This window comes from Ambystoma mexicanum, chromosome 4p (assembly GCF_040938575.1).
Source record: "Ambystoma mexicanum isolate Mex_15411 chromosome 4p, UKY_AmexF1_1, whole genome shotgun sequence".
NCBI lineage: Eukaryota > Metazoa > Chordata > Amphibia > Caudata > Ambystomatidae > Ambystoma > Ambystoma mexicanum.
In genome coordinates, this window is record NC_090927.1 from 659,112,424 (window position 1) to 659,131,450 (window position 19,027).

Below are 19,027 nucleotides of genomic sequence, written 5' to 3' on the forward strand. Positions count from 1 at the left end.
GCAATAGACCCTAATGAGCAGGGGCATTAGCGGTCAGGTAATGCCCAAGGGCTGATCTACCAGACACGGCAATGCCCCTCCTTTATTGCTATTAGCATCTCAGTATGTTTAACCGGGATGCTATTAGTAGGATTTTTCAAGTTGAGAAATGGCGTGCTTACCGTTTCTCAAATAGAAAATAACTACAAAACAAGATGGCCGCCACGTACAAGGAGAAGGGAATTATACGTAATCCCTTCTCCCTTTCCAAGGCAGTCAATACCGCAACTGGGAATGCCCCGGGAACACGACAAGGAAACCACAGGTAAGGGAATTTACGGTAAAAATTGGGAATTTGCGGTGGGGGGAAGTGGATGTGGGGGAGTGAAGGGGTGCACTTACCTTCATCCTGGCAGGGAAGATGATGGCCTCCCACTTCTAAGGAGGCTCTGAATGGGGGGTGAACCTGAGATAAAGACGTGTTTCGAGCTTCCCGATTGGCTGGGAGGCCACACGACTCCCCTGATGGGGTGCTAGTTGTAAATTGAGAGTTGCACGCTCTTAGGTATTCCTTAATAGAAAGTAAAAATGCTATCCAATCCAACTACTTTCGAACAATAAACTTTGGTATGACATAAATATTTCACTAGTGAAAGTGCAATTAGCACAGGGGGAAATATTGCCCCAGTTCAAAAGAAATATTATTTAACTGAAAAGTGTGCACCTGGCAATGCTTGCCCCCGTCATAGTCGTATGGGCTGGTTCAAAGATCCATAGGCAATGTTTATAAGGTTTCTGTAATATGCGTCTTTGTGTTTGCGGATGTGCTCTTTATGTGAACGGCAAGTTTATACAAGGTAAGGAGGTCCCCCTAAATGACTGGTAAGGAGTTTGCTGCAGCAGAGTGTCCTTATAAATCTTTCTTTGCAGGCGTGGGAGGGGTGTGACAGCACAATGTGGTTACTCCATATTCCCTCTGTTAGAATGTTTATGAAAATACCTGTTGGGGTGTGTGTTTCTTTGCCTTTTAAAACACATATCTAAAATCACATGAAGCATTGTGCTCGATGCATGCTGTGGAGTTCTTTATCTGTGCTAGCCATAATTAAGGAGACGAACATTAAGTGCTGACATTCTTTTTACAGGTCCAGGATGCTTTTAGATGCCGATTGCGAAACTGCCAAGATCCAATCAATGCGGATTCTTCAAGTTCCTTTCCTAATGGGCATGCGCAGATCATGGTTAGCTCTCATTCTTTCCTTGGTTATCTCATTCTAATGATAGGAGTGCACTGAGTATCCCAGTGATGAACAGTTGAAATATTATCGTCAGTAAATACAAGTCTGGATTGTGCACTATTTTCCCTTCTGAAAACATTTAAAAAACAAAATGAGGTGGACGGATGAAGTTTGTCTCTGGATAGTAACATGGGTTGGCTTTTTTCCTCGTCAAATAATATTAGACTGTAAGCACTTCCTTTTCGTTATCTGCAGCATAAAACACGATGGCATGCATATTAATTGCTGGAAAAAACTAGAAAGGAGAGCGAATATGTGCATAGCATTGTGTCACCAGGTCCGCTATGCCTTTGAGTACTCAATAGTAGCCGACGAGGAGACTCTAGCCAATCAGCTTGCCGGGAATGCAGCCTATGTTCATTAATGAAAGCCCATCTCCCACAGAGGGTCCAGCAAGTCCTGTCGCTGTCTGCCATTTTCTGGCAGCTTCCCAATCCATGCATCCCTTTCTGCCTTCCTCTTCGCTCCGTCCCTCCACAGTTGGCATTACCTTAAACTAAACCTACCTGTCAGTAACTCTGTATCCAGCTTCCCATCACCCTCTCTGATGCCACCAATGAAAATGGCAAAGGGACTTGGTGAGCTCCCGTTGTCGTTTCCATTGTAGCCAACTTGGTTTGTATTTTCTTTACAGGAGGGTCGGTTCTTCTATTTCTTTCACAATATTTTTTTAAAAGAATGCCCTTAGCACCCCTGTCATGCCAGTGCTCTAATGACAACAACCATATCCACAGACGGAGGTGACTGTTGGTAACAGCCTCAGCACTCATTAAAGGCTGCTGCTTTGCTGTGGGCCTTTACATTGTCACCACACCAGTATAAGAGTTTTCATTCTAGAGTACATTACATTGCACAAAGGAATCCCTCAATACCCATACTGGCAGTGACAGGCTTAGCACCCAGCTCTTGGCTAGTTTTGAAATACATTTTATGGCCATGAAATGAATGAATGAATGAATGAATGAATGAATACATTGGAACTTGTAGTGTGCAGCTTTTTCCTGAAGGTATCTTGGCACTAGGACAGCTGATAGTGAGGAGTGCAAGAGAACAAACCCTCACAAAGGGAGAGAATAACACTCATCTTCTGCAATAGAAACATCTTCAGTGCTTTCCTAAATACTAGATGATTCAGGATAGTGTGCAAAAAGCAAGGCAGAGAATTCCACCAGTCCAGAGCAGCCATGCAGAAGGCCCTCCTGCCCACAGTGGTCCATATAAAGTGGGGAACAGTTAACAACAACTGACTGGTCGAACACAACTCTCTGGACGGTACATATTAGATCAATTTGTCAGGCAGGTGAAGGACTCCTGTTACATAGAAGGCTTTGTGAACAATACACATAGATTTAAAAATAATCTGTGCCCCTCCACAGCGAGCCAGTCAAGACTCCGGAGCATCGGGGAAACATGGGTGAATTTGGGCAGACCCCCAGCCAGATGAGTGGCAGAGTTCTCAAATATTTAGGCTGAGCCAAAAGCATGGAGTTACAATAGTACAGAATCCCTGAGATGGTAGCAGAATCTACAATACCCCAGAGATGGATCTGGAAGTACAGAATGACCCTTCTTAGTGCTCCCAATTTGAGATGGCCAGAGCTACATCTGGCACTCAATTGCGGTTTAGCAGAAAGTGACGAGGCAAACTTGATTCCTAGGTTCTTCACCAGGGAAACAGGGGTGGGCAGTGGGCCCAATGAGGGGGGCCAAAAGTCAGATGTCCACAAAGATTGTATGTCAGGAGACGGGCTGACCACCATGACCTCAGTCTTTTCTGCATTGAGTTTCAGCCAATTGATGTTCATCCACTGGCCTACGTTAGATAAGCCGGTCCTAAGGTGAGATGCCACAGAATCATGTTCATGATCAATACACAACACCAACTGTGTATCATCTGCATAGGCATAGAAGCGACACCCATGAGAGTGAATTAATCTAGCAAGTGGCAGGACATAGATAGTAGCGATTGGAGGGGAAATAGCCGAGCCCTGAGGGACCCCACAGGTAAGGGTGAGAGGAGCGGAAGAGAAAAGGGGGAGAGAGAGAACCTCAGTCCAATTGGTGAGGTCATGGTTACAAAAGTATTGATATCGCAAACCAAGGCAGGAGTATTAAAAATATTATCAGTATGTGCTATTTTGACAGCCCATTGCCTTTCTATACTCTTTGAAACAGGGTTCTTATTGTCAAGGGCAGTTAGAGACCAGGATCTGCCCAAGAGTATTTTCCAAGATTCCCTGAAGTAGTCGCTGGGGGTGTTTTGGACAGACTCTATGGATGTTGGCTCTCTGTGGCTCCCAGAAATGTTGGGATTCAGTTAGCTCCTGATAGTTCTACTGGCATGTAGCAAGGCACATGATTTTAACGCATGGGAGATCCTGCCGGGAAATCATTTTGGGACTCCACAGTATTTCTCCCAGGTGCCTAAAACCTACCTTGGAAAGCTACAAGGAACACATTGAATGCGAGGTTAAACATTGGCTACCCATCCATACGTGATGACAATAATATCCTCTTAGAATCTGGTAAATTTGCTATTTTTACTCCAGATTAATTTCAGAGGGTTTAGGAGAAGCAGATTGTTGGTGCAGCAGACATTGTGAGAATGACCAAGCTGCAGTAAAGGTCCTCTTCCAGGGGCTAGAGAACCCAAGCTGCACCTCACTGATGATGCCCAACAAAGGCGAAACATGTCTGAGGTTGCTTGTGGTCTCATGCATAAGGTATGTGACCAAGCAATTTGGGCTGGACTACCCCTTTTGGGGTGGGATCTGGCATGATTTGCAATTGGTCGTTCCCCTTTCTGTAATGATTGGTGAATAACCTGGTCTGGAGGATTGCCCAGAGAATTTGCCATCACCTCCTTTGTTTTGCCTGTTGCAGGATTGACACACATGGATGGTATGATAGAACATCTCTCCAGACCATTTCATAACTGAATGATCTCTTACTCTGATCATAAATTAGGGTTCCTTCATATCCCCTTAATTAGATATCCAGTAACTCACAAGAAAAGTGAATTGGTCAGACTGACACCTAGTTTTCTTTTGAAAATGTTGGTACTTTTGGCAGGGTATCAGGCATCAGAACCTGTGTTTTATTGGATATACTAGTTATTCAGTGTTGATGGTTAGTCTTCATGTTAATAGAATGTCAGTAGAGTAGGGATATCGGATGCATCCAATGGCGCCTAGCCCCGTGCTACGCAGATTTGTGAAAGTCATTGCTATTACAACGTGTGACAATATGAGCATAACGGAAGAAAGCTTGATGAACCACACCCAAACATTACCTACTCTCGTTTAAGATGTTCTCTTGTACTTGGTTTCCTGACCAGGCAAGTATAGACCCAAACCCACATCACCCCCTGCCCTCGTGAGTGCTATATTCTAAGGAGAAGCATCGTTATGCAGAAAATGCAGCTGCTTTTAGGCTCTGCATTCTGCCTGAACAGATCAGTGTGACTAATGTGCCACATAGAATTTCATCAGCATGAAACTACAATTAAAGTTACATTTCTCTCTTGCATAGTAATTGGTAAACGCTATGAAAAGTGCATGCAAAGCAGAGCAGGCAGCACTGCCTAGAACTGCAGAATAAATAACCTTCAGTACACGAGTTGAGTATTTTTGAATATTCTCTGTGTTAACACAGCACAGTGTATATATGTCAGTGTCATTACACATACGACCATTACAAAACATGAATATTCAGCCAACCCAGAAAGTCCTCATTATTAATTCAAGGAGAAAGATCTTCCCTAAAGGATTAAGAAGGGTTTTCAATGTTAATGAATTCAAAGTAAAGCTTTTTTTTGTTTAATGGGACTTAGATTAAGTCAGTTTTTCCTACTTCATGCAGACTATGTTGTAGAGCAGTATTTGATATGTTTTATAGAAATGAAATTAGATATTTCCTTCTGCAGTCGTATCCTCACGAAAGCTTATCACTCGCAATTACATTGTTGATTGACGCACATGAGCTTAGCTTGTCTTCAACCATGGCTACCTTGTGATGGGACAGGAAGTATTCCTCTGCAGCCTAGAAAACTGTGTCCCAGGAGGCACTGTGGTCTGCAGTAAATGGAAGGTCGCCATGAAGGTGGGTGTAAATTTAACAATGCAGACAAAGGTGTACGCGGACTTCCCTTTTCCTAGTTATATTTTTCTGAATATTCTGATAGTACTGTAATCGGCTTTCCTTTTTGTGGTGTGCATCATTTTAGAGTAACACCACCAAGGTACGCTGTCACATTTCATCAACGTTGCTTACAAACATAATTTTGGTGGAAAATCCACTGGGACAATCGATGCTCAAACTGGCTTGACCTATCAAAAATGTATCCTTCTGTGGTCTTGAAAGCACTGATTTTGTGTACTGGATTACGAATGTTTGATGTGTGTATGGGGACGCATCTGCATTTGTAAATCGTAGACCCTTTAAGTATTTCACCTCGGAACATGACAAATGAAAGAAACTAAACCATAGGACAAGAAGGAGTTACTGCATTAATTGTCAATGAAGTTATCACCTACAGCGCGCAGACAATAGTAATGTAATATTGCCCACCAATTTATTTCATGACCTACTCACCAAAGGCCTCCCTGTAAATGCTACCAGTCTTATTTATTAATCAGAGCACCGTCAATCTTCAGTCTCTTTCCAGAAAATGGTCACAAAGAAATCCAGAAACTCTGACTCTGGCTTTCTCATAGATGAATGCCTGATCTCATTTTGAGAATGACTGACGATTGGCTTTATGTCAATATCCGTACAAAATACCTCTTCCCTAGATACAATTGCTCCACTTAAATTAGTTCGCATCAAGTCAAATAAAACACTTTTGCAAGCAGTGAACACCAGGGAACTAGATGATTTTCAAATATTACTCTCCATCTATGTTCAGTCAGGCTCACTATAGTTTGAGAGAAATATACTGCCCAACATTATTTGCAGAGTTAAAAGCAATGCAAAGGCAATACAAAAATTGATTCATATTGCTAAAGAGTCGCATATTTCATCAGCTGAAGACAAAATGAAAGAATGATACACAAGCAACCCTGAAATAAATCCCTTCAGTCTGACATACCCTGAGATTCTCTGGCTACCCTTTTCACTCAAATGTTATCCAGTTTAAAGAAGATATAAACGCACTGACTCCAATATATGATGCTGATCTTACAGATGTATTTCATCCTCCATCTTAAACACAGCTAAGTCCCAAGTTAGCTACAATTAATATAGAGGAAACAATCGCCCTTATTCAGAAATGTAGATCCACAGACTCCCACAGAGATCCCTGTTCTGGAAAATTAGTAACAGCACTTGTGTCCATGACATACAAATGTTATTACTCATCCTTACACAATGGCATCATGCTTTAAATCAAGTAAATGCTTTGAAGCCTAAACATGTGACATGTGGTTGTTCTCCCTTTCTCAAGGAAGCCAACTATGGATCCAGCAAACCCCATATATAAATACTGCACAATTTAGCAAATTCCCTTCCCTGCAAAACTATTTTATGGGGTTGTTAAGAAACAGCTTCAAACCTTTCTCAAACATCTACATCTTCTAAATGTTAGTTATCATGGTTTCAGACCAGCCAGAGGAACTGAGTCTGTATTGGTTGCTGTAAAGGAGTTGGCTAAGAAGGGTGGCCAATCCTGTGGTGTCACGCATTGATCTTACTTGATTTATCAATTCTTAACTTTGAAGAGGTTGCAATATTACTTGGATTTAGGACCCTGGGTGGGTGCAGCAGCCATTAAGGCTGCTCAGCAAGTAGGGTGATGCTCCTAATCCCAGCCCGCATACTGAGCAAAACCTGTGCAGCAGCTGCTTGCACCCATCAACAACCTCTCTCAACTGCCGACCCCACTCTGCTGCCCTGATTCTGCCCCTCAGCTGTACCACCACCCCACCTGTCCCCTCTACCAACTCCTCAGCCTCTCATATCAGTTCTCCACTCCTCCTCATCTCTTCTGCACCGCTGCTCAGGTGTGCCGATGCCCACCATGAAAATCGAAGAGGGGGCCCTCACAAAGCCCCTCCTCTATTCCCATGGTGGCTATTTTAGGAGTGTTTTTATTTCTGAAACAATGGGTCATGTGCTCACGGTGGCCTTTTATTTCAAAGAAAACTGTTGCTCTTAGCACCCACTTTTCAAACCATAGGTGCTAATAGTAATAATTATCCTTTCCCCTGGGATGTACTAGGTGGTAACATCTTGGAGACCTTTGATAAAGACCCTTGCTATGCATGGACCTATATACTCGGGCTCCAAGCCATTTCCACCCGGTACAGCTGGGGGAACAAGAGGAGAATGGGCGATTATTGTTTAACTAGAAACCAGTCTCTGGACCTATCACCATTTAGATGACCTCCTAAATCAGGGTTCTGCAGGGTCCCATTTGTTTTCATCTCTGCCCTCTGGCCATGCCCATCTACTCTTCTGTGTGCTCATTCTACATAAATGCGGCATCACCAAGTTTCCCCGCAGACTCAAAGAAGGTCTGGGTTCAGTCGGCTTTAACTTAAACAATGCATGGAGGATGCCCTGGGTTGGATGAATGAGAGTGATGTCAAATGTAACCCCACAAAGTCATAGATGATTAGCGTTTGCCCAAATCTCTCCTTATGGACCAAACTACTGTGGCCTGATGTCCTTGGAGCCTGCCCTGAAGACGCCCATCGGGCCGGAAGCCTTGCTGTTATTGTGGATGCTGAATTGACTGTCTTGAGTCCCCAAGTAATCCACTTGATAAAATCATACTTTTTTCTCCTAAATCGCAATTGATGTTTTACGATGATTTCCCCAAATAATACATGATTGTCATGCTGAATGACCTTATAGCGGCAAGATGTAACTATTGACATTCATTACATATTGCTCTCAAAAGAAATCGTTTTCATGCAAAATGCTGCTGAATGTTTCATTTTCTTATTAAAGAAAATGGATTACATCTCCAAATCTTTTAAACTCCAGCTCTGGCTGCAATTCTCAAATTGCATCGACTTCAAGTCTCCATGACTTGGTTATCTATCTGCACCAACTCCTGAATGGTCATCCCTTTCTCAAACAGCAACTCTCACAGAACAACTCCAACCTATATGCACCCGTCAGCCAACCGTAAACATGTACATGGACCCATGATTCGTTAACCATGCTCGGGTGGCCCGTTTTCCTCATATTTTGTCCCTAGGCTGTGCAACTCACTCCCTTTCCACCTAAGACATCTTGACAGTCATCATAAAAAAAGTAAGAACTAGCTCTTTAACAAAGAATGCTCTGCCTTACAATGACCTTCAGCTAGAACAGTCACTGCTTCTCTACAGCGCCAAGATGCCACGGTAGTTAAATGCTTGAAACTAAATAAAACTATGACTGCCATCATATTAGCAAGGATATTTTGTGACATCACATAAAAACATAACATACGTTAGATTGGGCTAAAGAAGACATTGGGTTTGTCAACAGAACCGGCACTTGTTCATTTCTCTGCTTTACTGTTTGTTGTGTTTACACAATGCATGCACACTAGATATATATATATATATATATATATATATATATATATATATATATATATATATATATATATATATATATATATATACAGACGCATAGATAATGGCACGTTAAAGTAATCTTTTCTTCTTTCTCTTATATATCCTGTTCACCATCTTCACCAAAGCCCCTTTCATAACCAGAGGTTACCCCTGGGTTTACAGTCCATCATGTGGGAATAGACCAACCATTGCATACATACTTTACGTAACATGACATATGACTGAGTGCTCCATTAGCCACATTTCCCCTTCCTGCCCTACATTGCCACACAACTAACTATCGAACTGTATAGACAACAGACACCTGCTAAAATGCCTAGGGGCCCTCAAATCCTGGTAAGCGCAAACCACATATCTTTGCAAGTAGCCACTACCAGATTCCGCCCTGCAAGGCCGGCATGCATAGCCCACAGAGACATGTTTGCAGCACCACGTTCAGATCATGTATTCGGGCATCATGCTTGATATCACCTGCCACACAGGACACCAAAGCATACCTTGCATGATCGATCTGGGTGCATTAACGTGACACATTTCAATCATGCACCTTAGATCAGTGGCACTCACACAGCCACACATTACATTTAGAGACAGGGATGCGCCACTGTGCGAGGAGCACTCCCCTGGCCCTCTTCCATGACATCTGACAAGATTCCCCTAGTGCACATCCCAGCAGGCAACCTTCCATTCACACGCGGATTCTTTGACGCACAATCTCCAGACAATATAACCACACTACAAAGCTAAACCACAGGCAGATGTTCGCTAACATATGCTATTAAATACCATCTAAAATACCGAGTCTTGTCCTGCAGAGCTTCACGTTTATAGGTTGTGTTATTTTCATAAACATAATAAACTGCAGTATGGACTTTTTTCTGTTTAGATGCTTCCTCATAAATTAACATCCCCTTTTCTTCTGTGAATGCTATTGCTGTTTTTTGCTTAAATTGTATGAAATTAAATTGTCATATATATGTTCTCCATTATCTTCTTTATATACTCCCATGTCAGGAAGAACTATTTAAACTCAAATAACCACAAGCAATATTATATCAGTCTATCAACCTTCATTTCCTCTCATTTTCCCAAACATATTAATTCCACTCACTGAGGGCTGTCATTCCACTCTCCACACCTTCTGGTATTGTCAAAAGTCTCCTTCTATTATGCTTCACCCACACCCGCCGCCCCATATGTATTGGTGAATCAGACATCTGTATCTGTAGACCCATGTCATTGACAGGTCTTGAATTGTCTCAACCAGTGTTAATGGATCACTTGTGTACCATTAGTACAAGAAAATACCAGTATAGCACGTACTTGGTAAAAACCAGATCCAACGATTTAAAATAGGGTTAGGTCTATTCGTTCAAAAAGAATTTACCTTTTCCAATTTGACCGCATTTTGTTAAAAAATGCAGAGGGAACCCCCAGTTTACCCCCCACACTTCCCCCACCTTAACCCCCACCTTAACCTATTCCCTTACCCCACCCCACATCTATATTTAATTAAGATTGACAAAAAATCCTAAAGAATTCGAACAAGAAAATTTGGTCAGTTCGGAAAAGGTCAATTGGGCCACGATCAAGTATGCTAATACCTTATAATAGAAACAAAAATACATGCCATATCGGTCTATTGCTATGAGTCTATATAGCATGCCACATAACCGAGATTCAGACTCTCTGACTCAGCAGTGAATGGTTTGATTAAGTATGTGTGGGGGAGATGGTGCTGTGTGTGTGTCTGTGTGTGTATGTGTCCATGACTGTACATGGCATAACTGTGTGTCTATACACACGGAGGCAGGACAACAACCATCCCTGCCACCCTTAATTAAATATACATGATTACCGATGTGTGCCAACATTATGCATTTAAACTACAAAATATACTATTTGGTATACAAACCTGTATCAATGCACAGCATGTGGTGGGCCACTGAGAAAGTCTGCCACCTAATAATAATCTCCCTGTCTGTGAGCTCATACCTCATTGTGGTCTTATAATGCATCTGAACCCTCAATATCCAGATAATTGATGTGGTGTCTTTGATGTGTAAGCCTTCCTTACAATACTATAATGTACAACAAGATAACTAAGTCTGCAACCCTGAGGGCTTAGCCAGTCATTTAAGTAATTATCTAAGATATATGGATCATAATTGTTTCTACAATTACTAAGAGTTGCCTTTTTGTCATTTCTTTTAAACAGACAGATTTTGAAAAAGATGTGGATATTGCTTGTCGGTCAGGTAAGATTATCCAGCCAGTGCAAGCTGCAGAAGCTGGAAGCAATCTTATGCCGTAAAACACAGCACATTATGTTATATTTTCTCATAAAGGAAAATGAAAAATTGTTAACTTCAGGGTTTCTTTGATAGAGTTCAATAAATGTTCTGCTCACAGAACTTATGGCACCCATGAAACTGTAAAGATTCTTCTAACCAACGAAACAGTTGCCCTGGGGGCCCCCAGGGAATGGGAACCTCTGCATCGGCTTCGGAAGGCATTGCTCTATTTTATTCCGGAAGGCCAGCTTCTCCGGGGAGGCATTCAGTCTTCCTTGAACACGAGTCTTTCTTCACCTCACTGAGCACATGAATATGAAATGGCAACAGAGTTAGCGCAGAGCTTGGCTCCTGCGGAAGGGAGACGCAGAGATATGCAAATAGGGTATCTGCATCAGTAACTGCCCTAAAAGTGGGGGGCGGGTCTTTCGTATGAACTGAAAGCCAGGCCCTCCTATAACATCTGCAGTGGATTACACAGAGCATCAAGAAGTGTCCAAAAATTCATTTGTAATTTCACATTATCAGTAAAATGACTATGCTGCAGAATGCTGCTGCTCTGAACTTTAATTAGGTTCTCAGAGTCGCTATCTGCTTCTTGCAGCTGATACTCATATCCTCAGCAACATTTGCTGTCGAAGCATTGTTGGGAGATCAATAAAACATGAGTTCAACTAAAATCTATCAAGGATCCGTGAGCTTTTGGAGGTGAAGATGCATTTTTCACAGGAGGAGAAAACACTGCACGTGACTTGAATGTGTTATTCGTCTCGCCCACGGTATTAAAATCATTCTGGGGAACTTTAAAATAGTTGTCAACGTAGGCTTACAAATAGCAAATTAGAAAAAACAAAACATCTTTTTAAAGGGGTGACTTGCTCCTTGTGGCAATCTTTGTTTGTACGACCATTGTTAGTTGTCTATTCTACTCTGTGTTGCACCTGGGCATACTCCACATACGTACAGACGCATGGGTGAGCTCTCTAAAGCTGCAACACATTCATAGGCAACAAACCATGCATTATTACATGATTCTGGAGACTTTCCAATAAGTACACTCATTATCAGGGTTTCTGACGGCTCATCCAGCATGATGTCCAAAGAAAGAAACCTCTAGTGGACAGAACATCTTCACATTCCTTTCAATGGCAATGGCAAGAATCAAGATTCAGACAGGAACTACTAAGCAAATGTATTTCTGGTGTAGGTGTGCTCATTGTTCTTTCCAGCCTAAAACCCTAACAAGTTGATCCTTAGAAATAAGGACTTTTGTTACAATCATAAGTTACCCTAAGCTACTATTGGAGGTTAATCCATTTGTAGGTTATTCCAGACCAATCATAGTGATTGACAGGTGGCTAAAGAATACCGCATTGTTCCTTTTGAGGGCATTTCTGAAATGTGAGAGCCATTGAAAAATAGAAGTAATTTATGTTTTGTTTCAGGTGCACAGTAATGTAGGTTGGTGTGGTGATACCCTGTTCATGCCAATGGCTTATATGTGCAAGAATGTATTTATTTTGTCTGAGCCCCAATAAATGTAGAATCCTTGGAAAATAAAAGTGCTGGAATATTTGTCCCCCCAGCTATATGCTTACCATGTTGGAATATTTTGCCTGTAAGGCGTTTGAGTGCTGGTTTGATTCACTTTAGTATGCTTGCCAAAGCACTTTCTAGCGAATTGAAAAGCAAAACATGATAGCCTGTACACAGTGAAATGAGATGCGCGTTTCAAGAGTTAGAGGGCAAGCGCCAGCATTAATATCCACTTTGGAAGGGATGCCACAGGTTTCTAATGGCAGTGTGGGACAGACTTTTCTACTACAAAAGTACACACCTTAGCATTCGAAATCTAACATTTAACACTTACCTTCTGATAAACAGTATCAGAAAACTCGGCTCAAAACTCTTTGATATAGAATGTGCAAACATCTTAAAATTCTCAATGATGTGACAAGGGCCTAATTCACAGACGCATGTTATGATGGGAAAACGTTCTGTGAATTAGGCCCTTGTGATAGTGTAGAAAACAACTTCAGAGAACCAAAATATTCTCTCATGGTCCACCTGCGACTGATGAGGAGGCCTAATCTGAATTTCCATTGGTCTGTTTTTGATGTTTGCATAATGCAACAGATGCATACGTGGATAGATGTTTACAAAGACAGAGCATTAAGATAGAAACGTCTGTCAGTAAACTAATAACTTATGATGAAATGCCTTCTTATTTTTCTTTTTAGTTTTACATAAAGACATTGGACCTTGCAGAGCTGCAACCATCACAGGAACCATGTCCAGAATTTCCCTAAATGATGATGAAGATGAAAAGGGGATGAACCCCGAAGGCATGAGCTACTCCACGTTGCCTGGGAACATTATGTCCAAAGTCATCATTCAGCAGCCATCAGGCCTACACTTGCCCATGAGCAGGAATGATATGGTGGATCAGTGTCTCAAAAAAGAGAACAGTGAATTGCGACGAACTGTGTACCTATGCACGGATGATAACTTGCGGGGCGGGGACATGGACATGGGTCATTCTCAGGACAGGATGCTGGAGAGTGACTACATTGTGATGCCCAGGGGCTCAGTTAACATGCAATCTCAGATGAAAGAGGAGAGCAAGCTGAACATGGGCATGGACACATTGCCTCACGAGAGGCTACTGCACTACAAAGTGAACCCAGAGTTCAGTATGAACACTGCTAGAATGGACCAGTTCAGCTTAAACTTAGACCAGCATCTCATGGCTCAGGAACATATGCAGAGCCTCCCCTTCGAGCCCCGCACAGCTGTGAAGAACTTCATGGCAGCAGAACTTGATGACTGTGCTGGCTTATCAAGAAGTGAAACTGGGTCAACAGTATCCATGAGCTCCTTGGAGGTAAGTAGCATTGGCTTCAGCTGCAGTTCTTATTTCCTAATGGCTATGCAGTGGGGTGTGCAGTCAAAATATCGAATTTTAAAAATTTTTATTTTTTATTTATATTTATTATTTGGCTCTCGCGTGTAAAAAAAAAAAAGGTTAAAAAAAAGGGGGGGTTGGGGGAACCCCCCCATTTCGAATAAAAAACGTAATAAAAAAGAAATTCGACTTTTTTTTCGACATTTTGACTATAAACCATGCAGTGGAACATGAGTGCGCAACACTGGAAACGGTTGCAGATGTTAAAGCAATTTGTGTATTCTTAAAGTAGGTGATACAAAGTAAAGTCGTCTGCAAGTTTCTTTTAATCTTCTAAAGAGTACCACAAATGCATGTTTTTTAAAAAAAAATGTATGTCCACTCCCACTTTAGGTTTTGCATCAGACTCCCAAAACAGTTCTTTGCTTCTTTTTTGGGGATGGGGGTCTCGGGGGATCCACTGTTTAACTGATAACGCCTCATTTTAATAAAGCATTGTGATAAACTCATTGCGAGTGGTGGCCATTTTGACCCCACAAGTGCCCATAATGACATAAGCCCTGATTCATGAAATTAATTGCTTGGAAAACGGCGATTAGTTGGCCATTCTGAGTGCAATCCCTGTTTGATGAATGGGGATTTGCAGGCAGAATGGCACGCAAATCTCCGTTTTACACGCACATTATTTTAATAATAGGGAACGGTTACACCTAAAGTACTTATTTGTTTACTTTGAAACGTTATTTTTGTGTACCTGGCCTCACGCTGTTGCTTATGAATATGGAAACTGGACTCAACCTCTTCTTAGTAATCCTGCTTAAGTCCATTGGGTATTTTCAGGTTCCATAACTATGGTTACATAATCCAACTAAAATATATTCTTGTCCATCTATATGTTTACCTTCATTAGCTTCTCACCCCCATAACGATGAGGATTTTTACAAGGGGGCATGCTAATAACTAAAGCCAAAATGTGCGAATCTCATTTGTCATGAAAACATGGCCAGCATTTTTAATGTGATCTTACTTCCAGGAAGCAGTCCCCTCTTTGGTCCTTTGAAGTGAAGGGCAGTTCCTGCATTACCCCCCCAAATGTTAATTTTAAATGACCTATTTTTTAGAAATGTTGTAGCGGGTTGAGGAGTCAATAGCTTTCACCCGCGTGCCATTCTGCCTGCTTTCACCCGCTTCTTTGCCCCATGTTACCGGATGACCTTAAATAATAATTAGTTAGGAGACGATTTCTTCGGCCTTTATCCCATTAAGAAGGTTGTAGATGTTCTCTAGTCTGTGTGGAAACTGTGCTGGGTAAAAAATATGCCCTTAAGGAATTGAAGTGATGGCACATGTGAGGGGAGATGCAAAGGAGGAAGCACAATAAGACTTCTGAAATGTAAAGTAAAGGCCAAACAAGAGGCAATATTTACTCCGAAGAGGTATTGAGTTGTGTGTTTTATTCCTTTCTAGTGTGCATAGACATAGATGCACCTCAGGGGCCAGATCACAGAAACGTTGCACCGGTGCAAGTGCAAAGTTTACACAGTATTAGCACTAGGGTAAAGTTTGCCCTATTTTTTAAAAAACACTGGAAAACATTAAAAACCCAATGCATCTCGACAAGCGCAGTTTGGCATATTAAAAGCACCAGAGCAAAAATTGCCCTATTGCAAAAAAACAGATGCATTTTCACTACATGTGTGCACCACGGCAACGTTTGCCCTAGTGCTAATACGGAATGGTATTAGCACTAGGGAAAACTTTGCCCTGATGCAAAAATGCATCAAAAATCTATCTTTTTAGCACTATGGCAGTTTTAGGCATGGTGCTTTTAATATGCCAAACTGCACTTGTCGATGGGATGCAATGGTTTTTTAATGTATCATAGTGTTTCTTTTTTTTTTTTAAATAGGGCAAACTTTGCCCTAAGGCTAATACCATGCAAACTTTGCACTTGCAACCATGCACAGTTTCTGTAATCTGGCCTCAGATGGTCATTGTTCAAGATGTTTCATTGAAACTTATAGTACTTAGTTAAATAGACAAAAAACAGACGAGAGCCGCAACATCTGCAACAACCATGCATTCTAAAAAGAATGTGTAGCTTGTTGGCACTTACATCAGATAATGCAATCTATTGAGGAATGTGGATTTGGCAACACTTTGACAGCTGCAGGTTCCTTTACCACAAAGACCACCGGCATCATCAAATACCATGCACGAGGGGTTATCGACACAGTGGCAGTGGCTGTGGTGCTATCATTATGCAGCGCAGCTGATGGTAACACGCAGGACGGGGAAACAATGACGTTGCCGCTTGCATTGAAACACAGCAGCATAGAATGTCGAACAAAGGTTGCTTTCAGCAATGGAACAATGAGCCACCAGGGGAGAAACAATCACTCGAGTCCCCTGCAACTCAGCCCTTTGTTTTCAGGTGTTCCTGCTGTGGAATACCCTACTTATTTAGATTTCTAAAATAACTTTGAATGTAGTCTATTTAGATGCAGCTTCAAATGCATATGCTGCGAAGACCCCCGGCAAATCGTTCTGCACGCTTGACACATTGATTGGCCCTGCCACAGTTGTGTTGCTGAATTTCATCGTGGGGTGAGACGGTGCCAATGTCTACAAAGAGTTAACAGCCACCTACAGGGTTGGACTGGGACATAAAATTGTCTCCGCCACCAATGAAAAAGTGGGCCACAGTGGCAAATGGAAATTCATTCCTTTTGTGACAGACTGTTTGAGTAGTACCCAAGAGGGAGGGTTGTTCACAAAATGTGATGCTAATTGTGCATTTGAAAGAATATGTATTCAGTAGCACTGGTCAAAACTAGTAGCCACATGGTGAAGTAACTTATCAAACTGGCCCACCTGGGCCCCAAATGTGTCCCACTTTAACCCAAAAAACTGGCCCACACTAGCATTTTGTGTTTTTGGTTCGAGCATTACCCGATCCCCCTATAGGCCAGTGCGAGCCCAGCAACCTATACTGGCAGAGTAGAGAAAAAACACAAGGGTATGAATCAGTGTTTCCGAGCAAAAGGTGAATGCCAGTCAGAAATCATTAACAACCCGAGCGAGTTTTTTCTTTCCCTTTTAGAAGGAGCCTTCCGTTGTGCGGCGCAGCATCCGCCCTGCACACTGATCAGCTCTCAATGAAATGCCTCTGTACTCTTCGGAAAGTAGCAAGACTAGAAATAAGCAAGACAATGATCAGTTATCAGTTTCAAAAATGTTTTTTGTGCAGTTCTCTGATTCCCAGAACGTTTTCCAATGGGGTTTTGCTATCATAAAACGCTTCTGTGAATTAGGTCCAAAGGACACGAAGTTGCAATTTGTAATGATCTAGCAGTGCAGCAGCGGCAGGGAGAAGCGCTGTCAACTCGTTCCTCACAAGAGTGTATTGGCCTAATTCAGAGAAGGGTTGTATAATGGCAAACCCTAATTGGAAAGCGGATCTGTGAATAAGGGCCTTTAACATGATCAGACTCATCCCTTTAAGCTCAAGTTACACACCTCCGTGGAACATCCTTTCCCCAACCAGCAACACATATTATATGCAGCAGCCAAGCACAACAGACTGCCAGAACCTATGGCACCACCTCCCACCCACATATACACACAAGCTTTGCGGCCTCCCTTTTTTGTACCAGCACCTGCAACTACTGTGGCATCCCCTACCCCTATATCATCACAAACAACCGCTAAAGCACCATATCCCTCCCACAGCACCTCTTCCCCACTAACCAAACAAACACAGATACATTTTGTGTCTTGTCTTTCCCTGCACCCTGCCCTGAATGCATGTAATGCTAGGAGTGACTGAAATGGAGAGCTGTGTGTGAGAATGTTATGTTCTGAATGGTTATGTGAATGTGCAGTTGAGAAGATGAGTTGACTGAGAGAGGATGCCTGTGGATGTTCTGTGCTAGTAACTTACCTGATGTATGTATTCCTGAATCCTGTACCTAGAGCTGGAATTTAGTAAAGATGTTTCCTGTTCCTATATTTGTGATGTGTGATGTGTGATGCTTGCCCAGGATCCCAACTCAATAAAACACTCACACACATCCTCTTGTAGCACCCCATGGTATCCACTCCCCTCCTTATGGCACATCCTTAACTTTGGAGCTGTGTGATTAGTGAATACAGATGTACCAGACAGAGCACAATTCCAATCTGGTATTAAGATTCTAGGGATTACAAAGAGCTAAGAAGAGTGGCAATGAAGCTAAAAAAGTTCACAGTTCAAAGCACACTTCTTGGCATGGTGCCCCATTACAGGCACTTTTAAAACAATTGTACGCGTGCTCTCCCATCAAACCGGAGGCCATATTAGTTTGATTATTCTGCGCACCCTCTTTGATTGGTCAGAGTTTTGCATGAGAGTGACACATTCACGGCATTAGGTTGCTCAGTTCCTCTAGTTGAACTTTGCGTAGGCACATGTCCATTTGTAAACACACGCTCCTTTTGGGACTCAACTCGCAATCATTTCCAAGGCCATGAATCAAGTTGATGAATCCTAAGGTTGTGGTTTGCTTCATCGCCAGGCGCTATTTCTGTCATTTTACACAGTTCATAAAAAATGCTGCTTTGGAAACAGTTATTTTCCTGTGTCTCATATTTGGCGCCATTTTCAACAGGATAGTTTGGTAAAGAAATGTTACATTAGCTTGTAACTGAATGTCTTGGATATGGTGTTAGATTTAATTACATGTAAAAATGGATCTATTCTCATTTCACCTTTAAAATTGACTTCTAAATTCATGGCTGACATGTAACATTTTAATTTTGCACAGTGCAATGAGTGATCAGGGAAGACTGGAAAAAAGAGCTCCTGTTCTTTGGAAACAGATGGCAACAACAATTGCAGGAATAGTTTATTGGGGCTCAGCAGCTCGACTGAAGCAGAAGGAAGGAGCAATGTGAAGTTATTTCAGTAAGGTTTAGTTACATTACAGCAGTCCAGGTTCA

General features: G+C 42.0%; 1 protein-coding gene across 7 annotated transcripts in view; it reads left to right on the forward strand.

The window, feature by feature from the left end:
• The window catches only part of ADGRB3 (adhesion G protein-coupled receptor B3), a 1,879,974-nt gene that overhangs the window by 1,718,877 nt on the left and 142,070 nt on the right, over window positions 1-19,027 (forward strand). For all 7 annotated transcript variants that reach the window (XM_069606193.1, XM_069606199.1, XM_069606200.1 and 4 more), the window contains 3 exons: window positions 1,125-1,220; window positions 11,067-11,106; window positions 13,383-14,026. In XM_069606193.1, coding sequence (XP_069462294.1) covers window positions 1,125-1,220; window positions 11,067-11,106; window positions 13,383-14,026 — 780 coding nt within the window. The remainder of the gene's footprint in view (window positions 1-1,124; window positions 1,221-11,066; window positions 11,107-13,382; window positions 14,027-19,027) is intronic.